The sequence below is a fragment of the Apus apus genome, chromosome 16 (genome assembly GCF_020740795.1).
Source record: "Apus apus isolate bApuApu2 chromosome 16, bApuApu2.pri.cur, whole genome shotgun sequence".
NCBI classification, from domain to species: Eukaryota; Metazoa; Chordata; class Aves; order Apodiformes; family Apodidae; genus Apus; species Apus apus.
The window spans coordinates 1,757,321-1,783,291 of NC_067297.1; the positions used below are offsets into that span (position 1 = coordinate 1,757,321).

Here is a 25,971-nt window from a genome sequence, read left to right on the forward strand (position 1 = left end):
GTTGCTAGGGGCGTGTGTTCGGTGGGCGTGGTCTTGGGCAAAGGGGGCGTGTCCTGGGGGCGTGGCCAGGCGGGAGGGGGCGTGTCCCGCCCGCTGCGGGAAGATGGCGCGGGCGGGCGGGCTCGGGGCGCTGCGGCGGGGCTGCGGCGGGACCCCCGGCTGCGGCGGGACCCCCGGCGGAGCGCGGTGAGCACGGCCCCTCCTCGGCCCCGGCACAGCTTCCCCCCCCCGCACCCGATCGCCCCTCCAGGGACCCGCGTCTCCCCTCAGCCCCTGCTGCCCCCCCCCCCCCGCTTCCCCCCCTCAGGGTTTCGCTCTCGGGTCCCCTGGCGCGGCGCCCTCCCCGCGGTTAATGCCTCACCGGGAGGGACAAGGTCCGGGCGGTGGAGGGGGAGGGAGGGAGGGAGGGGACGGGACTCGGCTTCCCTGTGTCTCCCTGGGCTCCCGGCCCAGCCCCCGCATCCTCCTGGGGCGCAGCAGCGAGGCTGCCCCGCCGCATCGGGGTCACCCTGGGGCTGGGGTGTCCTGGGGGAGCGGCCTTCAGTGCTCCTTGTTCCCCTGGCCCCGCGTTCCCCTTGCTCCGCTTCCCCCTGGCTTCGTGTTCCCCTGGGCCCACACCCCCTTCGCCCCATCCCCCTGCCACCCCCCCCCCCCAGCCTGCAGCCCTGGTCCAGCGGGGGCAGTGGGGATCAATCCCCCACACACACAGCCTGGGACAGCGGGGGCAGTGGGGATCAATTCCCCCCCCCCCCAGCCTGGGACAGAAGGTGCTGCACCCCCACATTCCCCACACCCCCCTCGAAAGTGCCCTTGCACCCCCATATTCCCTGCACCCCCGTATTCCCCACCCCCCCCTGAGAAGTGCCCCTGCACCCCCACATTCCCCACACTCCCATATTCCCCACACCCCCCTCCAAAGTGCTCCTGCACCCCCATATTCCCCACACCCTTTACAAAGTGCCCCTGCCCCCCCATATTCTCCACACCCCCCTCCAAAGTGCCCCTGCCTCCCCACATTCCCCACACCCCCCTCCAAAGTGCCCCTGCCCCCCCATATTCCCCACACCCCCTCCAAAGTGCCCCTGCCCCCCCACATTCCCCACACCCCCCTCCAAAGTGCCCCTGCCCCCCCATATTCCCCACACCCCCTCCAAAGTGCCCCTGCCCCCCCATATTCCCCACACCCCCTCCAAAGTGCCCCTGCCCCCCCACATTCCCCACACCCCCCTCCAAAGTGCCCCTGCACCCCCATGTTCCCCACACCCCCATATTCCCCACCCCCCCTCCAAAGAGCTCCTGCACCCCCATATTCCCCACACCCCCCTCCAAAGTGCCCCTGCACCCCCATATTCCCCACCCCCTCCTCCAAAGTGCTCCTGCACCCCCACATTCCCCACACCCCCCTCCAAAGTGCCCCTGCTCCCTTCCCCCTGCGGTGAGATGCAGCCCCCCAAGCTGGGTGATGCCCCCCCCCCCCCCAGGAGCCAGATGTTGCCCCCCAGGACCCCACCGGTGCCAGGCAGGATCATCTTTAGGTCCCGTTTTGCCCTCAACCCGTTCCTGGCTGGTGTTTGCTCTGGCGAGGGGGGGGTGGTGGTGGTGGGGGGGGATGTCCTGGGTGCTCCCCCCGAGCTGAGCCCCCCCTGCCTGCCAGGGGGTACTCACGGGACACCGAGGGCAGCTGGTTCCGCTCCCTCTTCGTGCACAAGGTGGATCCCCGCAAGGACGCACATTCCAACCTCCTCTCCAAGAAGGAGACCAGCAACCTCTACAAGATCCAATGTGAGTGGCCCGGAGGGGGTGTATACCCTGCTGGGCACCCCCCCACTATCCCCATGTGGACCCCCCCTCCACCCAGGGTCTCGGCTCCCACCCTGGCAGCCCCTCTCTCCTCTCCCTGCAGTTCACAACGTCAAGCCCGAGTGCCTGGATGCCTACAACAGCCTGACGTGAGCCCCCCCAACACACACACACACAAACATCAGGGGGGGGCTGTCCAGTGGGGTGTTGGGGGTGCTGCTTGGGAGTGAGGGGAGTGGGAGAGCTCCTACAGAGGTCCTTGAGACCCCTCCTCACCCCCCACGGGTGGGTCTGTGCCCCCGCTCCTTGCCTCAGTTTCCCTTCCTGTGAAATGGATGCACCCCCCTCCCCCCCGGGGCTGCTCTGTCTGTCCCCAGATCCCCTGTGTGGGGCTGGAAGGGGAAATGGGGGTACTGGGAGCATTCTGGGGTCACTGCCCACCCCCCCAGCCGCCCCCCCCCCCCTGTGGCCCTGCAGGGAGGAGGTGCTACCCAAGCTCCACTCGGACCCCGACTACCCCTGTGACCTGGTGGGCAACTGGAACACCTGGTATGGCGAGCAGGACCAGGCAGGTGAGGGCGGGCAGGCTCTCAGGTGGGGGGAGAGGGATGGGAGCTGCTGGGTGGGCTTTTTGGGGTGTTTCCCCCCATTCCCCAGCCCCACTCTCTCCTTCCAGTCCACCTCTGGCGCTTCTCGGGCGGGTACCCAGCCCTCATGGACTGCATGAACAAGCTCAAGCAGAACAAGGTACCACCGGGACGGGGGGGGTCCAGAGCTGCCCCAGCTCTGCCTCTTGCCCCTGTCTGACCCCCCCACCCCAAAACCCTTGGCTGGGGTGTCCCCAGGAGTACCTGGACTTCCGCAAGGAGAGGAGCCGGATGCTGCTGTCCCGCAGGAACCAGCTGCTGCTGGAGTTCAGCTTCTGGAACGAGCCCCTGCCCCGCCAAGGACCAAACATCTACGAGCTCAGGACCTACAAGCTGAAGGTGGGGGGGCAGCCTATGCCTTGGGGTGGCCTTTGGGGTCAATACATTCCTGTGGTGAGGGTCCTGCCTGACACTCTGGGGGAGCAGCCCCTCCAGGTTCCTCCCTCCTCAGCGAGGAGACCCCCAGCACGTGGGATCTGGCTGCTCACTCTGGGGTTTTTTTTTCCTCCCCATTTCCAGCCAGGGACCATGATTGAATGGGGAAACAACTGGTAAGCAACTCTTCTCCTGGAACAGGGGGAGCCAAGGTGGGAAAAGGTCCCCCTGGAGCCCGGGGGGGTCCTTGGGTGACTCCCCCCACCCCGTTTTTCCCCACCACGTGCCAGGGCTCGGGCCATCAAGTACCGGCAGGAGAACCAGGAGGCTGTGGGTGGGTTCTTCTCCCAGATTGGGGAGCTCTACGTTGTCCACCACCTCTGGGGTAAGGTAACCCCACTGGGGGGGGGGGCTGGGGGGGCATAGGGGTCCCTGGGTGCCAGCCCCCTCCCCTTCCTGCAGCCTACAGGGACCTGCAGTCTCGGGAGGAGACCAGGAATGCAGCCTGGAGGAAGAGGGGTTGGGACGAGAATGTCTACTACACTGGTGAGTGGGACCCCCCCTGCCCATGCTGGGGAGCCCCCCACCCATACTTGGGACCCCTGCCCGTGCCAGGGACTCCCTGCCCTCACCTCTCTCTTGCTTCCTTTTCCAGTCCCGCTGATCCGGACCATGGAATCACGGATCATGATTCCACTGAAGATCTCACCCCTGCAGTGAGCAGGGGTCTGCACCGGGGGGTCTGCCTGCCCATGGGGGGACCCACGCCCTGCCTGCACCCCTGCCTGCACCCCCACCCTGCTGGGGAGGGGCTGAGAGGGTGTCTCCTTTCCCCCCCCCCATCTCCCCAACCCCGTTTTGGGGTGCCCTGTGAGGGATGAGAGCAGGGAGGGGGCTGTGGCCAGGGAGCCCCCCCATCCTGCGGCAGGTCCCCAGGTGCTGCACGGGGGGGCTGGGTGGGCTGCAGAGGTTGGGGGAGGGGGGGGGTGTCTTTAATTACCCCCGTGGGTGACTTTCCTGTGGGTGCCTGCCCACCCGTGGGGCATCACCAATTAAATATTTAATATGCCCATGTCTGGTCCTCTGGGGGCAGAGAGCGTGGGGGGGGGAGAACAGAATAGAACCCCAAGGGTGCCCCCTGCACCAAGGGGCGACCACCCTGCACCAAAGGACCCCCACCCTTGGGTGCCCTGATACACTGAGGCCTTTCCCCACACCCCTGGACACCCCCAGAGCCATGGGGGACCCCAACCATGCTTACCCTCAAGCCCCTGGACACCCCCAGAGCCATGGGGGACCCCAAGCATGCTCACCCCCAAGCCCCTGGACGCCCCCAGAGCCATGGGGGACCCCAAGCATGCTCACCCCCAAGCTCCTGGACGCCCCCAGAGCCATGGGGGACCCCAACCATGCTCACCCCCAAGCCCCTGGATGCCCCCAGAGCCATGGGGGACCCCAAGCATGCTCACCCCCAAGCTCCTGGACGCCCCCAGAGCCATGGGGGACCCCAAGCATGCTCACCCCCAAGCCCCTCGACACCCCCAGAGCCATGGGGGACCCCAAGCATGCTCACCCCCAAGTCCCTGGACACCCCCAGAGCCATGGGGGACCCCCACCATCCTCACCCCCCAAGCCCCTGGACGCCCCCAGAGCCACGGGAAACCCCTGACAGTGCCCCCCCCCCATGCCTCGGGAGCCCCTAGTGTCATTAAAGACCCCCAACCCTGCCCCCCAAGGCTCTGGACACCCCCAGTGCCATCAGGACCCCCCCCCCGGGCCACCTCCCGTCCCGCCGCTCCCCTCGACCCAGCCGGGGGTCCCCGACCCGTGAGGCCACGCCCCCTCCCGGTGAAGCCACGCCCCCTCCCGGTGAAGCCACGCCCCCCTCCCCAGCGGTCCTCCAGCAGGCGTCTCCGCTAGGGGGCGCCTTCACCGGCTGCGGCTCTGCCTGCGCTCGTTGGCGCCTGGGGCGTCACTTCCGGGCGGCGCTGAGGGGAGCGGGGCGGTGAGTGAGGGTCGGGCCGGGCCCGGGGGTTTAGGGGGGCTCCGGGCCCGGTGTGCTGGGGTTTAGGGGGACTCTGGGCCCGGTGTGCTGGGGTTTAGGGGGCTCTGGGCCCGGTGTGCTGGGGTTTAGGGGGACTCTGGGCCCGGTGTGCTGGGGTTTAGGGGGACTCTGGGCCCGGTGTGCTGGGGTTTAGGGGGCTCTGGGCCCGGTGTGCTGGGGTTTAGGGGGGCTCCGGGCCCGGTGTGCTGGGGTTTAGGGGGCTCTGGGCCCGGTGTGCTGGGGTTTAGGGGGGCTCCGGGCCGGGTGTGCTGGGGTTTAGGGGGTCACCGGGCCCGGTGTGCTGGGGTTTAGGGGGCTCCGGGCCCGGTGTGCTGGGGTTTAGGGGGCTCCGGGCCCGGTGTGCTGGGGCTTAGGGGGCTCCGGGCCCGGTGTGCTGGGGCTTAGGGGGCTCCGGAGGAGCACAGGCCCCAGAGCTGTTGTGCTGGGATTTAGGGGGGGTCCTCCAAGCCTGGTGTGTTGGTTTGGGGGGGACTCAGGAGGAGTGGGGTCTTCGGGCCCGGTGCGCTGGGGGTTTTCAGGAGGCTGAGAGCTGGGATGGGAGAAGCTGGAGGGCAGAAAGCCTCGGACTGGGTGGGCAGGGAGGGGCCGGGGGGGTGGGCAGGGTGTGCGGGGGCCCTCTGGGCTGGGAGGCTCCACAACCCGAGGCCGGCTGGAGCCTGCCCAAATCCCAGGCAGCTTTGGCCCCCCCCCCCAAGGGACGATGGCTTTGCCTCCTGTTCCCCAGGCCGTGGGTGGCAGCACCATGTCCTCAGAGTCCAGCAAGAAGAGGAAACCCAAAGTGATCCGCACGGACGGGGCCCCGCAGGAGGGCAAGCGGGGGGGGCAAGGGCGATGCCGACCAGGTGGGACCCCTTCCCTGGGGCTCTGCCCACCCCTGCTCCTTCCTCACCTCCTTCTTCTCTATGGGAAGCTGGGGGACTCTTCTCCCAGAGCCCAGCCAGCTCCCAACGCCTCTGAAATTCCCCTCTGGATTTCTGCAGCTGCCTCCAGCTCCCTCAGCAAACACGGAGCTCCGGGAGGCGACGGGGACACGGGGAGAGGGAGGATGGGGCTGGAAGGGCTCTCAGGGGCTTGCTGGTGGGCTCAAAACACTCCCACAAGCAGAGGGGTTTATCCTGGTGCAGGATATGCTTATCCTTGGATGTATTTGTCCTTGGATATGGCTGGTGCAGGACAGGTACCACAACCATCTTAAGAGGCAGCCTGAAATTCCCAGGCTTGTTAATGCCCGGGGCTGTTTGTGTCCAGGGTTGCGAGTTCTCCCCGTGTGTAAAGTCTCCTGGGGTGTGGGGTAATGGGCAGAAGCAGGGATGGAGACCCCCTGGCTCCTTTCCCAGGGGAGGTGGGAGGCAGGAGCTGCAGCTGTGCCCTGTGCCCCGGCAGGACGGGCGGTACTACAGCGAGGAGGGTGAGGTGGATCTGCGAGACCCCATCAAAGACTACGAGCTCTACAGAGACACTTGCCAGGAGCTCCAGAGGCTGATGGCAGAAATCCAGGAGCTGAAGAGCCGGGGCATCAAGGACAATGTAAGGAGGAGCCTCGGGGCTTGGTTTGACATGTTCTGGTCTTGGGTGTTTTCCTGTTGATCCGAGCGGGACGGGAGGAGACGTCGCGCTGGCTTCTGGGGAGTCAGGGAGGTGGAACAGCCTCCCTTAAGTGAAGTAAAAACTGGTTTAGCTGAGATTTTTGGTCTCGACCGAGCAGATGTTACACAGACCAAGTTCTTCTGAAGCTCCTTCTGGGCTCCTGATGGTCTGGGGGCTCCTGGGGTGGGGAATTGTGGCTGAGCCCTCACGGTGCCACAAAGGTCCAGCAGTGAAGGAGGGTTGTGCTGCCACCACTCGTGCTGTCCTGCACGGCAGGGTGGGCACTCCAGGCTCCAGATTCATCTCCCCAACCCCCCCAGGTTATTTCCAGCAGGATATTTCCTCCCTTAGAAGCTCTGGTGACATTAATTCTGGCTCCTTAGCACAGCGCGGGGCCTCCTTGGTGACAGGACTGGCATTAAGTGCCTGCGGCAAAGGGTCTTTTTGGTGAGAGCCACCTCTCTCCTGTTCCCCGCCCCTCTCTCCTGTTCCCCGCCCCTCTCTCCTGCCCTCCGCCCCCTGTCCCGCCCCTCTCAGGCAGCGGAGATCGACGAGAGGCGGATCCAGAGCTGTGTCCACTTCATGACCCTGAAGAAGCTGAACCGCCTGGCTCACATTCGGCTGAAGAAAGGGAGAGATCAAACCCACGAGGTACAGCAGGGCCGGGGAGGGGGGGACCACATGAAGGCAAGTCAGGATTTGGTGGGGTCAGAGTCCCCTTCCTGAGAGGAGTTGAACAACAGGTTGTGGAAGGGAAAACACATGGAATCCCAGACTGTTTTGGGTGGGAAGTGACCTTAAAGCTCATCCAGTCCCACCCCCCTGCAAGGGACACTCAGGCAAGGGACACCTCCCACCAGCCCAGGCTGCTCCAAGCCCCATCCAACCTGCCCTTCAACACTGCCAGGGATGGGGCAGCCACAGCTTCCCTGGGCAACCTGGGCCAGGCTCTCACCACCCTCACAGCCAAGAATTTCCTCCTCATGTCCAACCTCAATCTCCCCTCTTCCAGTTTTCATCCCTTCCCCCTTGTCCTCTCCCTCCCTGCCCTTGTCCCAAGCCCCTCCCCAGCTTTCCTGGAGCCCCTTCAGGCACTGGAAGGTGCTCTCAGGTCTCCCTGGAGCCTTCTCTTCTCCAGGCTGAACAGCCCCAGTACCCTCAGCTTATAATGCATGGTGAAAAAGCCATATATAATAGGAGGTCAGGAAGCTCTGTCTGGAGAGCTGGGTGTGCTGCAGGCCTGAGGAACACATATGTGATGGGCCCCAAAGCCCCTTACCCCTTTTCACAGCTCCTGAACAGCACCCATGTTCATTGTAACTGAGGAAACAGAAGCACAGGGACAGGAGGGGGCTCAGCCCCTTTGCCCCAGCAGCTCTGCCCTATTGTTGTCCACAAAATGTGCCACCTCAGAGCAGAATCAGTCTCACGTGGTGAGCATTTGCATTCCCACCCCTTGAAAAGGTCATTTTACACCCCCCCACCAAACTGTTTTGTACTCCAAAACCCACTGTCCCTAGGTGGCATGGTGAGGGGGGGAGTGTGTTGGTGACTCTTGAGGGGTGTGTTTGCTGGAAAGAGGTGACAGAGCTTCATCCCCTGCTGTGTTGCTGCTTCAGGCCAAGCAGAAGGTGGATGCCTATCACCTGCAGCTCCAGAACCTGCTCTATGAGGTGATGCACCTGCAGAAGGAAATCACCAAGTGCCTGGAGTTCAAGTGAGTTTGGCTGGGGAGGAGATGGAGTGTGTCTGAGCTGGGCTGGAGAATTCCAGCCTTTGGGATCTCTCACCTTGCCTGAGTCCCAACTGGAGCAAGTCCTCCAGGTGCCACCAGGTGGGAGAGATGGAGTGTCCCAGAGGTGCTGTGCTGGGATAAGTGGGAGGAAGCTGTGCAGGGAGCAGGGCAGGGGGCATCTGCTGGGGTAGAGGGTATGGGGTGCTGGGGTTGACCACTCTCCTGGGTTCAGCCATGCTGTGGTGTTTCCCACCCTTCCTTGAGCTGATCCGTCTGTCCTTGCAGGTCAAAGCACGAGGAGATTGAGCTGGTCAGCCTGGAGGAGTTCTACAAAGAGGCCCCCCCTGAGATCAGCCGTCCTGCCATCACCCTGGCTGAGCCCCACCAGCAGACCCTGGCCCGCCTGGACTGGGAGCTGGAGCAGCGCAAGAGGTGGGTCACAGGGCCAGGGGGTGGGCTGGCTGGGAAGGGACCTTCAAGATCATCTACATCCATGCCCCCCCATGCATGCCCTTGTCCCAAGCCCCTCCCCAGCTTTCCTGGAGCCCCTTCAGGCACTGGAAGGTGCTCTCAGGTCTCCCTGGAGCCTTCTCCTCTCCAGGCTGAACACCCCAACTCTCCCAGCCTGGCTCCAGAGCAGAGCTGCTCCAGCCCTCCCATCATCTCTGGGGCCTCCTCTGGACTCTCTCCATCAGCTCCATGTCCTTCCTGTCTTGGGGACCCCAGCCCTGGCCCCAGCCCTGCAGGGGGTCTCAGCAGAGCAGAGCAGAGGGGACAATCCCCTCCCTGGCCCTGCTGGTCCCACTGCTGGGGATGCAGCCCAGGACACGGGTGGTTTCTGGGCTCCTGTTGAGCTTCTCCTCACCCAGCACCCCCAAGTCCTTCTCCTCAGGGCTGCTGTCCATCCATTCTCCACCCAGCCTGGGTTTGGGATTGTCCTGCCTCAGGTGCAGGATCTTGCACTTGGCCTGGTTGAACTTCATGAGGTTTGCAGGGGCCCACCTCTCCAGCCTGCCCAGGTCCCTCTGGATGGCCTCCCTCCCCTCCAGCCTGTCACCACAGCACCCAGCTCAGCATCCTCAGCAGTGTCATGAGGGTGCCCTCACCCTCCTGTCCCATGGTGTCTCAGGTTGGGTGGCAGAGCCCCCTGTGAGCTGCACAGCTGCTAGGGCAGCCTGCACAGCCAGGGAGCTTTGACCACTTGAATGTCAGTGCAGGACAAGGGACATTCATTGTAGAGCTGAGCCCTTGGTGTGGAACATCACATAGAGCTGGTGAGATCAGGAAGTTTTCTTCCTGAAGAGATTCCCTAGGAGCAGAGCAGCCCCCAGACCCATGGAAGAGGAGCCCTGTCCTGTAGGATGGGCTGGGACATCACCCTGTGTCTGGGTGGTGGCAGCAAGAGCTTTCCTGACAGCCTGTGTGTCCTCTCATTGGTGCTGGATCTTGGGCACCAAGGGAAGAAGGTGAAGTTTATATCCTGGTGTTCATCCAGCATCTGCTCAGAGGCTCTCACAGGCACAGGGATGCATCTGGACAAGGGATAGGACAGGAGGAAATGGGCTCCAGTTGTGCCAGAGAGGTTTAGATTGCAGATTTGGAGAAACTTCTTCACTGAAAGAGTTGTCAGGTCCTGGCCCAGGCTGCCCAGGGAGGTGGTGGAGTCACCACCACCCCTGGAGATGTTTCAAAGCCGTGTAGCTGTGGTGCTGAGGGACATGGGTTAGGTCTGGACTCAGCAGAGTTGGGTTCATGGTTGGACTCGATGATCTCCAAGGTCTTTTTCCAACCACAAGAGGTTCTTAGGGGTGACTCTGGGGGGGTGGGTGGTGACACCTTTCCACCCAGAGCTCCTTTCTGTTCCTCATGAGGCCATCGTGGTTTTACCTCCATCCTCCCAGGAGCTAAATGACAGGGAGGGGGGGGTAGGGCAGCCCGGCCCGGTGCTGCTGCCGCTCCTCACCACGGTGTGGAGCTGCCAGCTCAGCCCTGAGCTGGGACTGTCCCCCTTGTCCCTGCAGCCCCTCGGCTGGCAGCTCAGCTGCTCCTCCCACTCTTGCCCCGCGTGAAAAGCTAAATGATTATGAATTGGACGCTGGGTGGGGGCAGGGACGAGCTGCCCTGAGCCTGCCCCGTGGTTCTGTGCTGAGGTGCTGAGAAGCTTTGAAATCCTCAGCCCTTGTCCCCAGGCTTAGGGAGCACCAGTGTCACCTCTCACCTCTGCTGGGCTGGAAGGAGCCTCTGCAGTTGCCTCAGGAGCTGCTGCTGGTGGTGCTGGGGGCACTTGCTGGTGGGGCTGGGGTTGTTAGTGTCCATCCATAGCTGTCATGTTGGTGCTTGGAGCTGTGCAGCCACCTGGGATTCTAGGTTTGCTCTGGGCTCTTCGTGGAAGGTGCCTGGGGAGTGGTGCTGCTGGGAGCTCACTGAGGAGCTCAGCAGAGGTGTCTGGAAGCTGGACTTCAAAAACCACCTTGTTTTGGAGCCCCCTTGGAGGGGGATTGACCCAACACTTGTGCTGGGAAGCAGAAGCTTTTCAGCCCTGCAGTGTCAGGGCTGTCACCCCTCGAGGCAGGGTTCCTCTGGTCCAGAGGAGGGTGCCTGGGGCCCCCCAATGGCTGCTCCCCTGCCATGGTGGTGGCTTGTCCTGGGCAGCCCACCTGTCTCCTGCTGGGCCAGGGGTTGCAGTCCACACCAAGAAGGGGATTTCAGGTGTTCTCCCTAAACATGAGCCACACCTGGGGCTTGGAGGGTTGGGATGAGCTGCCCCTCTTCCTTTTCCAGCTTTAGGTGGTTCCTTTCTGCCTCCACTCACACTTGACGTAACAGCTCTTTGTTTGCCACCGTGTCTGAGCTCTCCTGGTTCCTCTGGTGACATTTGCCAGGTCAGGAGAGCTGGGGTCCCAGGTGGGCCCTAGCAGGCTTAGTGGCTGTAACCAAATTCCCTCCCCTAGGCTGGCAGAGAAGTACAAGGAGTGCCTGACCAGCAAGGAGAAGATCCTGAAGGAGATCGAGGTGAAGAAGGAATACCTGAGCAGCCTCCAGCCTCGACTCAACAGCATCATGCAGGTACTGGAGCTCTGCAGGGGAGAAGGTCTTGGGGGCTCCAAGAGAGGTGCAATTCCTGGGCTGATCCTGCTTTGGAGACCTTTTGTTCCCAGGCAACGTGGACGAGGGGGGTGGATCTGCCTCGTGCCAAGACTCCTCCAGAGCCTCCTTGTTTATGCGGCAATTCCTGCAGAGCTGCAGATGGAAGAGTCATTAAATGGGCCTTTCCCTGGAGAGCCCTCGTGCAGTTCCAGCCCCTTGCCATCACCTGGGGAGGGAAGAACAGGAGAAGGAACTGGGTTATATTCAGATCCAGAAGTTTTCCAGCACAGGAGAGCTGCCAGCCCTTCCCTGGCTGCCCGTGCCTGCCTTTAACCCTGCACCGCCACTGCTCTGCTGGATTCCAGCTTCCCCCTTGCCAGCTCGGGGTGAAGGAGCATGGTGAGAAAGAGGAATGTTCTGTTCCCAGTGATGAGGGTTCACTTTCTCCTTCCCCCAGGCCTCCCTGCCCGTCCAGGAGTATCTCTTCATGCCATTTGACCAGGCCCACAAGCAGTATGAGACAGCCCGGCACCTCCCACCGCCGCTCTACGTCCTCTTCGTCCAAGCCAGCGCCTACGGCCAGGCCTGTGGTGAGAGCACAGCCCTTGGGGACACCTCAGGTGCTGCCACCAGCCCCGGGGCTGAGGGACAATGTTCCCTGCCCTCCCAGGCTGGATTTCACTCCAGCTTGCAGAATGCAGCGCACTGGGGACGCTCTGGGAGGTCCTTTTTGTCCTGACTGCTCTGCAGTTGGATTCTGCTGAGCCCAGAGCAGCAGGGTGGCCTCAGGGCCAGGCACAATGAGGTGGCAGCACTTGAAACCTTGTTTGCTCAGCTCCCTCATTGGAAAAACTGCTCAGAAAGCTCCCTTCTCACCTCTGCCCCCCCTCCCCAAGGTCAGCAGGGGTGTCCCTGCAGCCTGTGAGGTGGGTTGGTGCTGTCCCAGCTTCCCAAGAGCTGTCACTGCATGGGGTGGGTGCTTGGGTGTGCCCCCTCCATGGGTACTGCCTGCCCTCCCAGAGACCCTTCCCCACAGCTCACCTCAAAGCCTCATCCCCTTTGGCAACTTTGCATTTTGGGGGGGCTTTCAGAAGCCTCTCTGGTTTGGGAGGGATTTCCCAGTAGGGCTCAGGATCCCGTGGGGTTGCCCATCTCCTGCAAGGAGCAGGAGCCTGGAGTTGGGAGCAGGGCAGGGGGCAGAGGAACCTGGAGAGACCATGCCATGGCACTGGGCCACACCAGGTCCCTGCTAATGGGCATCTGTGGCCATGATAACCCAGTTGCTTGCTCCCTGCTCATGCCAGTCTGACCCCAGCCCTTTTTCTGGCTCTTGATAAATATCTCATAGAACCATGAGAATGGTTTGGTTGGAAGGGACCTTAAATATCATCTAGTTCCAACCTCCTGCATAGGCAGGGACACCTCCCACTAGACCAGGTTGCTCCAAGCCCCATCCAGTCTGGCCTTGAAATCCAATCCAACCCCACCCAATTTGGCCTTTATGGTTTCCAGGGACATTCCCTCCAAACCCAGTGTTTTCCCACCTCTGCCCCCATGGAGTGGGATGGCAGGGCTGCTCCTAATGGTCTTTTCCAAACAGAAGTGGAGTGCATAGCTTAGATCTTGTGTCTTCTCTGTAGATAAGAAGCTTGTGGTGGCCATTGAAGGGAGTGTGGAGGAAGCCAAAGCCCTGTACAAGCCACCTGAGGACTCACAGGGTGAGCTGGGGGGGTGCAGGTCGGAGAACTGGGTGGGAGAATTCCTGGCAGCTGATCCCCTCCATCCCCAAGTCCTTCCTGAGAGATGCTCACAGCCCTTTCTCTGTGGACGTGGTCCCTGCCACTGGGGACACCATCCTGTGTGTCTGCAGCCTGCCAGGGCCCTGCTTTTGGGGTGACAGGAGTGTCTGGGGGCTTCGTGGCAGGGTGGGTGGCCCTGCTGGGTGTGGGACTGCTGCTCCCCCCCCGGGGTCCCTGCTCCCCCCCCGGGGTCCCTGCTCCCCCCCCGGGGTCCCTGCTCCCCCCCCGGGGTCCCTGCTCCCTCTCTGGGGTCCCTGCTCCCCCTCTGGGGTCCCTGCTCCCTCCCTGGGGTCCCTGCTCCCCCCCCCGGGGTCCCTGCTCCCTCCCCGGGGTCCCTGCTCCCTCCCCGGGGTCCCTGCTCCCTCCCTGGGGTCCCTGCTCCCTCCCTGGGGTCCCTGCTCCCCCTGGGGTCCTTGCTCCCTCCCCGGGGTCCCTGCTCCCCCCCCCGGGGTCCCTGCTCCCCCCCCCCGGGGTCCCTGCTCCCCCCCCTGGGGTCCCTGCTCCCCCCCGGGTTCCCTGCTCCCCCCCGGGTTCCCTGCTCCCCCCCCCGGGTTCCCTGCTCCCTGCTGGGGTCCCTGCTCCCTGCTGGGGTCCCTGCTCCCCCCCTGGGGTCCCTGCTCCCCCCCTGGGGTCCCTGCTCACCCCCCCGGGGTTCCTGCTCTCTCCCTGGGGTCCCTGCTCCCCCCGAGGTCCTTGCTCCCCCCCCGGGGTCCCTGCTCCCCCCCCGGGGTCCCTGCTCCCCCCCTGGGGTCCCTGCTCCCCCCCCCGGGGTCCCTGCTCCCCCCCCCAGGTCCCTGCTCCCCCCCCGGGGTCCCTGCTCCCCCCCGGGTTCCCTGCTCCCCCCCCCGGGGTCCCTGCTCCCCCCCCGGGGTCCCTGCTCCCCCCCCGGGGTCCCTGCTCCCCCCCCCGGGGTCCCTGCTCCCCCCCTGGGGTCCCTGCTCCCCCCCCGGGGTCCCTGCTCACCCCCTCTCCTTGCGCAGATGACGAGAGCGACTCGGACGCAGAGGAGGAGCAGACCACGGTAAGGGACAGTGCTGTCCCCTCTGCCTCCTCCCCCAGTGCCACATCGTGTGGGCAAACTGGGAGGTACTGGAGGAGCTGGGCCTGAGCGGGGCTGAGCCCCACGCACAGGGAGCGTGTGTGGAGCTGCGCTGACGGGGAATCCGGCCCTTCCTTCCCAGGGGAGAGGTGACATTCCCAGTTTCTGTCCCACAGGCAGCGGGACCAGGGTACAAACCTGCCCATCTCACTGTCCCACCTCACATCCTGCAGCTCCAGCTGGAGCTGTTCCACTTTGTATAAATAGCCTGGGGCTGGGAGGCTGGCATCCAGGGAGGGAGCTGTGTCCAGCACCCAGCTCTGCCCAGTGTCACCACCTGGATGAGGCAATCCAGGGGGATTCAGACTGGACCCCTTGGCTTTCTAAACTCATCTCAGAGAGGAGCCTGGATCCAATCTTAGTTTCAGCCCTGGCCCTCCCAGGAAGAGTGACTAAAATTGTCACTGTTCAGGGAAATGCTGGGCCATCCCATGCCCCTTCTCCAGACACTCCAGGCCTGTATTTGAGCATTGGCTTGAATGAGAAGTAGAGAAGGAATAACTCACTGCAGCTGAGACTTCTCAGGCTGATTATTTTGATAACAGAAGTCACAAAAGATGTGTTCAGGCTGCACGAGCTGAGAAAATTGGGTTAGGCCTTGTGTTACTAAGTGATTTAGGAAAGAAGAGAGAGAGAGAAGAATAGAAGGAAAATTAGAGAGCAGAAAATCCCCAGTCCTGGCTCCATTGTCAGGCCAGCCACTGGGTTGGGGGCCATTCAGCTCTCCCTCAGGACAGCCTTTAGGTCCTACAGGTTGTGTACTCCTGGTGGGAGAGCAGGGTGGGGGTGGTGGGTTGCTGGGGGGTGGGAGGGGAAGGGGCTGATGTCTCCGTGTCCCCCCAGAAGCGGCGCAGGCCCACGCTGGGCGTGCAGCTGGACGACAAGCGCAAGGAGATGCTCAAGAGGCACCCCTTGTCTGTCACCATCGACCTCAAGTGCAAGGGTAAGAAGGGTCTGGTGGCCCTTGGTGTGACAGCAGCAGCTTGGGATCCTCAGGGAAGGCTCAGGGTGTGGAGAGGCTTTCGTGCCTTCCAAGGGAGACTGGATAAGGAGGTTTGTCACTCAGTCTCCTGGAGCTCCTCTTGCCCGTGTGGGTGGGGTGGCCAAGGTCTGAAGCTTCCTCCCTCAGCTGGGAGCTTTTCTCTTTTGTGGTGGGATTTTGGGCCTGACAGGTACAGCCTGGCAGATGCCAATGGGATGCTGCTGAAGGTCTCAGTGCCACTTACTCCCCACGTTGCCTCTCAGCCCCCTTTGCTCTTGTCCTTGCAGGAGGGGCACATACCCCTCTGCAGTGTGCTCCAAGCTGGAGCAGACCAGCAATGTTGCCCCTTCTCCGTTGGCACAGATGAGAACGTGCTTCACCTGACCTTCTACTACCTGATGAACCTCAATGTCATGACAGTGAAAGCCAAGGTGACCACTGCTGTCGAGATGACAACTGCCATCAGTGCTGGGTAAGGAGAGCCTGGGAGTGCTGAGCTCAGAGGGCAGAGAGCCTTTTGCTTGCTCCTGGTGTCCTGCCCACCACGCTCTGTTCAGTGATGCTGTGCCAGTGGTGGCATGTGCTGGCAATGTCCCTCTGCTGAGCCACTCCATGCCACGCCAGGGGAGGCTTTAACCTCAGTCCCTTGCCTGGGCACCGTGAGGGCCTTGGTGCTGAGCAGCAGTTCCAAAGTGCTGTCTTGGCTTGTCCTTCGATGGGCTGAGGAGACCCCACAGAGCAGAGCCCAGTCTCTGCCTCTGGGGAGCTGGGATCCACTTGTGAGATTCCAAAGGTGATCCTCTTCCCCTGCCCTGCTAGATCCTTTCCCTTAGCTCCAGAGCCCTGCCAGGCAGCATCCTTCTCCTCTCCCTCTCCTGGCCAGGAGGTTGGGAAGCTTTTAGGGGAACAGTGCCAGAGCTGTCAGGAGCTGAGGGACAACCTCTCCTGCTTGTCTCCTTCCATCACCCTCCAGCAGCTGAGCTGCTTTCCCTGCTCCCGGCAGCTCCCGCTGGCTCTGCGGTCACCTTGGCTCCAGTTCTGGAGCTGCTCCCAAGGCTCCCCAGGGACTGCTGGAGCTGCTTTGTGTGAGGAACAGCTGAAATGGACCTGCCAGGGAGCTCCCATCAGCTGCCAGCTCTTTGGTGGCTCTCCCAGGAGCAGGAGGAGGTGTCTGAGAAAGAGGGAGGTGGGAGAGGCTGGTCTGGGCTCCCTGGAAGCAGCTCCCGGTCCATCCTGTGTGAGGCCTCCTGCTCCTCTTGGGGTTCTCTCTTCCCTGTAGGTACCCAAAACCTTCCATGGCAGCAAGTAGAGCCTCTCCACAGGGTGCTCCCTCCTTCCCAGTTGTTCCTGGCTGTGTTGTCCCAAACCAGAGAGGCTCTGACCCAAGCCAGACCCCAAATCCTGCAGCCCTTTATGGGCTGATGAATAAGGTCAGAGATGGAGAACTTCATTTCATGGAGCAGAATTGCTCTGCTTCAGCTTGTTGGGTGGCAAACAGCCCTGGGACCCTGCCCTGCCTCTGCTGGCCATTTTTTCTCCATGCACATCAGCAGGTTTGGGAGTTGATGCACTGAGGTTTCCTGGGAAGCTGGTGCCATATGATTTGTCTTCTTCTCAGCCAGGGAGGAGACAGCTTTCCTTTTGGAGCGGAATTTAGGAGAAACCCAACTGCTGGAGTTTATAATCCCCTTCTTGGGGCTTGGAGCCTGTTAGTGGCCCCACTCCCTAGGGAGGTGTGGATCCTGGGCTGCTTCTGATGAATCTTTTCCCTCCTCCTGCCAGCGACCTGCTCTCCCCAGACTCCCTCCTCAACTGCCTCTATCCAGGAGACCACGGCAGGAGAACTCCCAACCCTGCCAACCAGTTCCAGTTTGATAAAGTGGGGTGAGTGAGGCAGCTCCACCCAAGTGTCTGTGTGACATAGTGTGTCCCTCCCCAGCTGGGCCAGGAGGGCCTGGTGGCCAAGAAGCCAGTGTCCTGCTCACAGGGAGCATGGGGAGTGGGGGGGATGGTGTCACCCTTCCTGCTTGTCCCCACAGCATCCAGACCTTGAGCGACTACGTGACAGAGCTGGGGCACCCCTACGTGTGGGTGCAGAAGCTGGGTGGCCTGCATTTCCCCAAGGACCAGCCTCAGGCACGTTGCAGCAACTGCCCTCTCCCCTCAAACCTCGAGCTGGGGGTTGGAGAGCTTTTTTGGGGGGGACAGGGACAGTTGTTGTGTCCTGTCCCCCCAGCTGGCACCCTTGGGGGGAAACCTCTGCAGTGGAGCCGCAACAACGTGTTTTATCTCCCTGTCACACCCACTGAGCAGCAGTTCGACTTTCTGCCTCTCCCTGGGGCTGGCTGGGGTGGCTCCTGGAGTTGGGGAGGGGGTGTCCCCAATGGGGGCCAGGTGGTGACAGTCCCTCCTGCCCCACAGCACACGGTGACAGCAGACAACTCCCTGAGTGCCAGCCACATGGAGCTGACAGTGAAGCTGCTGCGCTCCCGCCTGCAGTCCCGCCTGGCTCTGCACAAGCAGTTTGCCTCCCTGGGTGAGTGCCAGGCTCCCCACCCCAGCCTGGGGACAGGGGACAAGTTAACAGGGTCTCCTTGCTGACTGGTGTCACCTCCAATGGTGCTGCAGCTTTTCAGTGCCACCCTCGGTGATCCCAGTCCTCGGTGGTGGCGGGGCTGCCCTGTTTTGGGGGGGGAGAGGAAGGCTGTGCCCCCCTCTCCACACCCAGCATCCCTGTGGGACCAGTCAGCCCTGCACTGGGAGTCGATTCAGGCTGTGGTGGGAGGTGAACCACACCCTGCCAGGGCTGTGAGCTCCAGCAGGATGGCAGCCAAGGCTCCACCTCTGGGCACCCAAGGAAGGTGTCAGCAGGATCACAGTGTCCCCCAGGTCCTGCTTTTGGAGCGTCCCCACCCACGGGATGGTGACAGAGCTTTGTCCCCAGCCCCTCCACCACCCCAGCTCAGGTGGCTTTGTCCTTGGTTTCAGAGCATGGTGTTGTGCCAGTCTCCAGTGAGTGCCAGCACCTCTTCCCTGCCAAGGTGGTGTCCCGCCTGGTCAAGTGGGCTGCCATTCCCTACGAGGATTACGCGGTGGGTACCCAGCATGGTTCCAGATCCTTTCCAGCTCCTCTCCAGCTCCAGCAGCTCCTCACTCCTCCTCCTTCTCCTCTCTCCTCACAGGAGCTGCCCTACACCAAAGATGTGATAGAGGCAGGCTTGGCTGAGGACACTCACCTCTACTACATGGCCCTGATCGAAAGGGGCACAGGTGGGTTGTCTGCCTTCCCCTGGCAGCTGCTGATCCCCACACCAGGCCACTCCCCAGGGCAGCTTCTGGGGGTCTGGAGGGGAAATCCTCCCCGGGTGGAGGCCCCAGGGGCTGTGGGTGATGTTTCTCCCCTGCTCAGCCAAGCTCCAGGCTGCTGTGGTGGTGAACCCTGGCTACTCCACGCTGCCACCTGTCTTCAGCCTCTGCCTGAACTGGAAAGGAGAACGAAACAGCAGCAACGACGACAACATTCGGGTAATGGGGGGAGGGGAAGAGGAGGCTGGAGACCCACTGGCATCTGGGGAGGGTTCCCAGTGGTCCCATGTCCATAATCAATGAGCTGTTGGGGTGAGCTTGTGGCTGGGCAGCTCAGGGCAGCCTTCCCAAGACCTGGTTCTGGGAGGACAGAGCCCAAATCTCACCTTGTCCCAATCCCACCTTGTCCCAATCCCTCTGGCAGGCCATGGAGAGCGAGGTCAACGTCAACTACAAGGAGCTGTGGGGGCCCAAACCAGGCTACCAGCTGCTCACCAACCAGCTGCAACGCCTCTGCATGGTGCTGGATGTTTACCTGGAGACTGAGCCCCACGACACCAGCGTGGAAGGGCCCAAGGAGTTTCCCCAGGAGAAGATGTGTCTGCGCTTGGTCAGGTGGGAGCCCAGCACCCCGGGGGGGGCTGAGGGTGCTGACAGGGACCCTGATGGCACTGCTGTCCCCTGCTGCCAGCTTTGAAGCCTCCCCTTTAGCTGCCTGTGGGGATCTGCCCCCTGCAGTGGGGCAGAACTCTGGGACCAGGCACTTTGGGGGGGGGTCCATGGGCTGCCTGGGCCCCTGGGGGTCAGACTTTCCTCTTCTCCTCTTCCAGGGGACCCATGCGCCTGAAACCCTTCAAGTTCAACTACCCCCAGGGGTTCTTCAGCCATCGTTGAGGCCTCCCTGGGGTTCCCTCTGGGCTGGGCCTCCTCCTGGCCCTGGGGAGGAACGTCCCCATCCCACCAGTTGTTTCTTTTCTGAGATGTTGGGGGGTTTTTTGTTTGTTTTGACCTTTTGTAGTTAAAAGGATTAAACCAGGAGCTGAAGGGAAAGGGTGTGGCTGCCCCATCTGTGCAGAGGGCTGGGATGGGGTTGGGGGGGTATCTGGGGGGGGCTGCAGCAAGCCCTGGGCTCTGGCAGGCTTCTTGCTGCAGGTATGCCCCTGTGCCTGGGGTGCTGCCCCCCTTCCTTCCTTCCTTCCCCCCCCCAACAAGGGCTTTGGGACTGCCCAGCTGAGGTGGCTAAAAACTGCCAGGGCTAAAAATAACCCCCCCAGAGCCTGCACTGCAGCCCCAGCCTGTCCTTGCCTGCCAGGCAGCTGACTTAGCACAAACCCCCAGCGAGGGGGAGGGGGGTGGGCTTCACTGCTTCCCCAGCTTGGGCAGAGCAGTGTCCTGTGAGAGGCAGGACCCCCCCCCTCCCCTTCCTGCCCAGCTCTGGGTCCTGTCCCACAGCCAGGCTGCTGCAGGTGGCTCCATCCCAAGGTCACTGTCAGCCTCTTCCCTGTGGGTGATTTTTCCTCCTGGGAAGGTTGATGGACCCTCCCCGTGCTGCAGCACTCGGGTTAAACCAGGCCCTGCAACTCCCCCCCCCACCCCCCAGGGGAGCCAGGCTTTGAAAAGAATAAAACCTGCTGAAATCCTTTGCAGAACTGGAAGGGGGGGGAAGAGAAAGTGGGTCCTGTTCCAGCTCCTTCACAGGCAGGACACTGGTCTTTTTCCTCCCAGGAAGGCAGCTGGGTGGTTGGAAAGCCCCGTGTCACCCCCAGCCCTGGGTGACAGAACCCAACCCCCTCCCCCAGCTTTTCTGCCTTCCTGCAGCACCTCTGCCCCCCACCCCCCCCCCCCCCCCCCCCCCCCCCCAGCCCCAGAGAGGAGGCAGAGGAGCTGGGCTGTCTCTGTAAGCACTTTATTTGGTTATTGCACAGAAAGCAAAGAGTGGGCTGAGGTTCCTGGTGCTCCGTGGGGCTGTGAGCGTGCCTGCCTCACCCCCGGGGGGGGCACAAGTGTCACCCCCCAGGGCAGAAGACCCCCGAGGACCCTGCCAGCCCCCATCCCAAGCAGCTAGAGCTTCTGCGTTGCGTTCATCCATCCCTTGCACATACATTAAATAAATGCACTTATTGGAGGAGGGGTGGGAGGGTGTGGGGGGGTGTTCCCCGGGGTGGGGGGGGGGTCCTCTCCTCGGGTTGAATTCAAGTGTTTAACTGTGGCTCTCAGCGTGGGGCACATTCTGGCAGGGAAGCTGCTGGCCCCGGGGCTGGAGGGGCCGTGGCTCCGGCACGGACGTATTGCTACGGGAAAGCCCGGCCCCGGGGGGCTGCTCCCATGGGGCTCCCCTCATTTCCTCCCCCCCGTGGGTGCTGGGGCTTTGGCCTCCTTGCCAGAGGAGGCCTCAGCCTTGGGGGGCTCCTTACTGGCTTTGGGCTCATCTTTGGATTTTGCTTTAGCTTTGGGCTCCTCTAGCTTCTTGGGCTCTTCTGCCTTCTTCTTGGGCTCCTCCACTTTCTTGGGCTCTTCTGCCTTCTCCTTCTTGGGCTCCTCTGCCTTCTTGGCCTCATCTGCCTTCTTCTTGGGCTCCTCTACCTTCTCCTTCTTGGGCTCCTCTACCTTCTCCTTCTTGGGCTCCTCTACCTTCTCCTTCTTGGGCTCCTCTACCTTCTCCTTCTTGGGCTCCTCTACCTTCTCCTTCTTGGGCTCCTCTACCTTCTCCTTCAGCTTCTCAGCCTCCTGCTGAGGTTTTGGTGGAACTTCCTTCTCGACTTTTCCTCCTTCTGCAGGTTTGGGGCCTGGCTTGGTGGTCTCCTTCACCTCTGGCACAGTGTCTGTCTTCTCTTTGGGCTTCTCCTCCACCTTGGCTGGGATATCCTTCTTGGGAGCTTCCTCTTTCCTGCCCTCCTCAGCTCCAGGCTTGGAGGGAGCCTTCACCTCCTTGGGCTTCTCTTCCTTTGCAGGGGCTTTGGGCTCCTTTGGAGGGGAGGGAGTGGGCTCCTTGGCTGGGGCTGTTTCCTTCTGTGGAGACTTGGCTTCCTCCTTTGCAGGAGACTTCACCTTTTCAGGGGACTTCACAGCTGGGGTCTTGGCCTCCTCCTTTGAGGGGGTTGGGGGTTTCTCTGGGGACTTCACAGTTGGGGTCTTGGCCTCCTCCTTTGAAGGAGGTGCAGGTTTCTCTGGGGACTTCACAGCTGGGGTCTTGGCCTTCTCTTTCAAGGGGGCTGAGGGTTTTTCTGGGGACTTGATAGTTGGGCCCTTGGCCTCCTCCTTTGTGGGACTTGGTGGCTTTTCAGGGGACTTGACAGTTGGGGTCTTGGCCTCCTCCTTTGAGGGAGGTGCAGGTTTCTCTGGGGACTTGACCACTGGGGTCTTGGCCTCCTCCTTGGAGGGGGGTGCAGGCTTTTCTGGTGATTTGACAGCTGGACTCTTGGCCTCCTCTTTTGAGGGTGTTGCAGGTTTCTCTGGGGACTTAACAGCTGGGGTCTTGGCCTCCTCCTTGGAGGGGGTTGATGGCTTTTCAGGGGACTTGACAGCCGGGATTTTGGCCTCCTCCTTTGAGGGGGACTTGGGTTTTTCTGGGGACTCGGCCTCCTCTTCACCCTCAGCTTCAGCTTTCTCCTCTTTTTCCTCCTCCCCCTCTTCAGCTTTCTCCTCTTCTTCCTCCTCCTCACCTTTCTCCTCCTCTGCCTCTTTCTCAGCCTCATCCTCCTCAGTGACCTCCTCGGTCACCTGGATTTCCTCTGTCTGCTCCTCCACAATCACTGTCTCCTTCTCAGATTTTTCCACCACCTTGATCTTCTCCTCACTCTTCACCTTGATGTTGGTGGTGATGCTGGGAGCCTTGGGGACCACCTCAGGGAAGGAGATCATCCCAAAGCCTGTCTCGATCCGATATTCCTCCCCTTCCAAGAGCTTCCTGCCAGGAAGAGACCAGAGCAGGACAGTTAGTGATTGCTTCTCACCTCCTCCCGTGACCAGGAGCTGGCAGCCATCTCCTGCAGTTCCATCTCCCTCCTTGCCCTGCCCTTGATGTGCTGGCTGACCTTCCTGCTCCCACACCTTCAGGTCTGCAAGTTCCTCACCCACGTGTAGCTCTAAGTTGCTAAGTTACTGCCCACCACGGAGGATGGCTGGTCTCTTTCTCACCAAGGAGGTTTAAGTGAGGGTCCTGGAGAAGTGTCCCCAGAGACACCAGCAGTAGGGACTGGCTGAGCCCTTCCCACCTCCCATACCTGTAGGCAGCAATCTCGATGTCCAGGGCCATTTTGACATTGAGCAGATCCTGGTACTCCCGGAGCTGAGCTGCCATCTCCCACTTGGTGTTCCTCAGCTCGCTGTCAAGCTGCTGGATGGTTTCCTGCAGGAGACAAAGACATTGGTAACACGGGGGGGAAGCAGCCCCCAAGAGCAGGGGAACACAGAGCACCCCTGAAGAGTCCCCTGGTCTCCAGAGGATGGGCTGCTCACCAAGGTGGCCTCAGAGGGGTCTGCAGCCACCTCCCCCTGCAGCCACAGAGGGACAGAGACATGTCCAGGGGCTGGTTCATTGTGTCCAGCTCCACTGGGGGACCCAGCAGGAGCCCAGCACCCCCCAGCTGAGAGCTGCAGTGCAGCCCCCAACCCCTCCCAGAGCTCCTGCCAGCAGGGACGAGCTGTGGGAACATTTCTAGGACCTGAGTGAGTCTGGTGGCCACTGAGGCTAACGGAGAAAAGGTGACACCCTGGGGGTGGTGTTTCATACCACGGGCACCACCCGGTGGAGCTCTCTGCGCAGCTCTAGGTCACAAGACCTGCACCTTGGGCAGGGTTTGATGCTGGCTGTGACCACGTCACGGGCGGCTCAAAGCCAGGCAGCTCCATCAGACAGCTCCGTTGTGGGTGAGGGGGCCACAACGGTCGGGATGCTAACTCAGGCTCGGAGCACCCGGCGGGCAGGAGCTGGGGAAGGAAGCTCCGTGCACAGCGCTGGGCGTTGCCTGCTGCTCTTCACCGTCCCTGCAGCCAGAGCAGCAGCTCAGCCCCTCCCGGGCAGCTGGCCCAGCCCTCCCCACCAAACCACAGGGCTGGGACGCTGCCCGACTGCGCCAGCTCACCTGGTAGGACAGGACATCTGCCTGGTGACGCTCCTCCGAGTCCTGCCGCTGCCTCTCCAGGGACTCCTGGGTCCCTTTCAGGGCTTCCAGCTCGGTGCTCTTGGCCTGCAGCTGCCGCCGGTACTCGCAGATCTCCTCCTGGGCCACGCGCATGGCGTCCGTGTTCACCTTGGCCACCTCCGACAGCTTGTCCAGCCTCACTGGGAGAGGGAAAGCAGCAGCTTTTTGGGGACCCTCCCGCTCTCTGACCCAACCTGTCTCCCACGTGCGTGACCCCACAGCCCCGCTGTGCTCGCCCTGTGCCCGGGAGGTGAAGGTGCCCGGGTTGGGCGGCTTATTTTCACCATCCTGGGCTTTTTTCTAGAGCAAACCCACACCGGGAACAGCCCTCCCCCCCCCCCACGGCCCTTCAGCCCCTGCCGCACCCCCTCCAGGGCCCAAGGAGCCCCCCTGTGGCCCAAAGAACCCCCCACATAGCCCAAAAAGCCCCCCCCTCCCATGGCCCAGCACCTGGGGCTGGGCGGGGGGCAGGGGGTGGGGGGGGCAGGGTTGCCGCAGCCCCCCCCCCCCCCAGAGTCGGGGAGTGGGGACAGAGCCGGTGGGCTCCTGGGTGGGTGTGTGGGGGGGGGGGTTCGAGGGCGGCCTCGCCCCGCGGGGACAGCGCGGCCGTGGGCGCCGCTCCCGCCGCTGTCCGCGGTGCTGACCCCGCGCTGTCCGCGGTGCTGAACGGCTGCGGTGCCGCTCCCCGCACCCCGGGACCGGGACCGGGAGCGCCCCGCCAGGGCAGCGCGGGCACTTCCCTGCACCCCCGCCGGGGCTGCGGCACACGCAGACACACAGACACACAGACAGACACACAGACAGACACACAGACGCACAGACAGACCCGCACACACTCCCGCACCGCACACGCTCCTGGCCCGGCGCCAGCGCGGAAGGAGCAGCAGGACACCCTGCGGCACCGGGGGTTGAGGGGGGGTGGTCCCACAGACCTGCGGGGTACCCGGGCACTCACCCTGCAACCCACCCCCCCGAAACTCACTGCTGGGGGGGGTGGGGGGGGAAAGGCAGTGGGGAGCTGGTGGCAGGGGTGGGGTTACCGCAATGACCTCCCGCAGCGATGGGTACACGGGGCGGGGGGGGGGGGGGGGTCCCTGCACCCTTCGGGTGCCTTAATGTCCTCTCGGAGCACAGTCCAGACGGGGGGCGGGGGGAGGGGGGTCCCTGCATCCCTGCAGCTCTTGGGGCGGGGGGGTCTTTAGGGGTGCCCCAGCGCTCTCCCGGGACTCGGCACACCGCGGGGTCCCTGCAGCCACGGGGAGGGGACTTGGGGGGGGGGCTGCCGGGGGACACAGACAGACAGACAGACAGACAGACAGACACCCTCACCTCGGAACCACTCCTCGGCCTGCTGGCTGCTGCGGACCGTGGTGCCCTCCAGCTGGGCGCGCAGGTCTCGGAGGGCGGCGGTGACCCCGGGGCGCAGAGCGGCGGGGGTGTCGGCGGGGGGGGGCTCTGGGCGGGCCCCCCGCAGCAACGCCCCCACCTCCGCCCGGTGCTGCCTCCGCAGCAGCTCCGCTTCCTCCCGCAACGCCCGGGCTCGCTCCTCCAGCGGCCCCCGCGCCCGCTCCTCTTGAGCCGAGAGCTGCGCCAGCCCCCGGGCCGCCGCCTCCAGCTCCCCCCGCTGCCGGGCTTCCTCCTCCAGCCTCCCCCGCAGCAACGACACGTCCTCGGCCAGACGCGCCCGTTCCAGCCGCAGCTGCCCCTTCTCGGCTCCCAGCCGCAGCACCGTGCCCCGCATGTCCCGCAGCTCCCGCGCGTACAGCTCGCCCATCGCCGAGCGCCCCGCCTGCTGCTGCCGCAGCGCCGCCGCCTCCGCCGCCAGCGCCCGGTTCTGCTGCTCCAGCGCCCGCACCCGCTCGATGTAACCGGCGAAACGATCGTTCAGCACTTGCAGCAGCTCCTTCTCGTTCCTCGCCCGCGGTTCGCCGTTCGCCGAGTCCAGGCTCTCGGTGGAAGAAGCGGCCGCGCTGCCGCCCCCCCCCACCCCGCCGCCGCCCCCCCCGTGTCCGCCCCACCGCCGGTACCGACCACGAGTGGAACCCGCTGGAGGCGGCGGAGCGCTGGGCAGCGCGGCCGGGGTCCTTGCGGAGCCCCCCCGGGGGGCCCAGCAGCGTCTCCAGCATCAGGCTCATGCCGCTACCCCCGCGCTGCGGCACCGGCACCGGCACCGCCCGGTTTATAGGGCTGGGGGGGCGGCGGCCGCTCCGCCCCGTCGGCGGCAACGGGGACGGGCACCGGCACCGGCAGAGCCCCGCCCCGCAGCATCCCCCCCCCCCCCCCCTCCCGCCCCGTGCCGCGCCCAGGGTGCGGGGAGCCGCCCTGAGATGCGGGGGGACCCTGCC

General features: G+C 63.3%; 3 protein-coding genes across 3 annotated transcripts; 2 read left to right on the forward strand and 1 right to left on the reverse strand.

The window, feature by feature from the left end:
- Positions 1 to 82: 82 nt before the first annotated feature.
- On the forward strand, positions 83 to 3,891 carry NIPSNAP1 (nipsnap homolog 1). The gene is made up of 10 exons (XM_051634013.1): positions 83 to 186; positions 1,655 to 1,782; positions 1,904 to 1,949; positions 2,278 to 2,372; positions 2,477 to 2,547; positions 2,646 to 2,786; positions 2,967 to 2,998; positions 3,113 to 3,207; positions 3,285 to 3,368; positions 3,478 to 3,891. The coding sequence occupies exons 1-10, from the start codon at positions 104 to 106 to the stop codon at positions 3,540 to 3,542; spliced, it is 840 nt and encodes a 279-aa protein (XP_051489973.1). The 5' UTR covers positions 83 to 103; the 3' UTR covers positions 3,543 to 3,891.
- Positions 3,892 to 4,786: 895 nt separating this feature from the next.
- THOC5 (THO complex subunit 5) lies at positions 4,787 to 19,532 on the forward strand. Its single transcript, XM_051633982.1, is given in 21 exon segments — positions 4,787 to 4,827; positions 5,612 to 5,704; positions 5,706 to 5,729; positions 6,271 to 6,414; positions 7,012 to 7,125; positions 8,094 to 8,191; positions 8,495 to 8,641; positions 11,161 to 11,275; positions 11,754 to 11,886; positions 12,937 to 13,014; positions 14,076 to 14,116; positions 15,038 to 15,137; positions 15,540 to 15,648; positions 16,959 to 17,060; positions 17,216 to 17,312; positions 17,598 to 17,712; positions 18,165 to 18,268; positions 18,359 to 18,446; positions 18,586 to 18,701; positions 18,907 to 19,097; positions 19,313 to 19,532. Coding segments are annotated over 20 exon segments (2,055 nt in total). The 5' UTR covers positions 4,787 to 4,827; positions 5,612 to 5,629; the 3' UTR covers positions 19,377 to 19,532.
- An 847-nt stretch (positions 19,533 to 20,379) lies between these two features.
- Positions 20,380 to 25,761, reverse strand: NEFH (neurofilament heavy chain). The gene is given in 5 exon segments (XM_051633968.1): positions 20,380 to 22,389; positions 22,706 to 22,830; positions 23,567 to 23,766; positions 24,956 to 25,610; positions 25,612 to 25,761. Coding segments are annotated over 5 exon segments (2,700 nt in total). The 3' UTR covers positions 20,380 to 20,819.
- Between the last annotated feature and the right edge of the window lie 210 nt (positions 25,762 to 25,971).

Coding starts and splice junctions, on each gene's coding strand:
- NIPSNAP1 (XM_051634013.1), top strand. CDS start 104: ATGGCGCGGGCGGGCGGGCTCGGGGCGCTGCGGCGGGGCTGCGGCGGG. Junction 2,373..2,476: donor TGGCGAGCAGGACCAGGCAG/GTGAGGGCGGGC, acceptor CTCTCCTTCCAG/TCCACCTCTGGCGCTTCTCG. Junction 2,548..2,645: donor ACAAGCTCAAGCAGAACAAG/GTACCACCGGGA, acceptor GGGTGTCCCCAG/GAGTACCTGGACTTCCGCAA.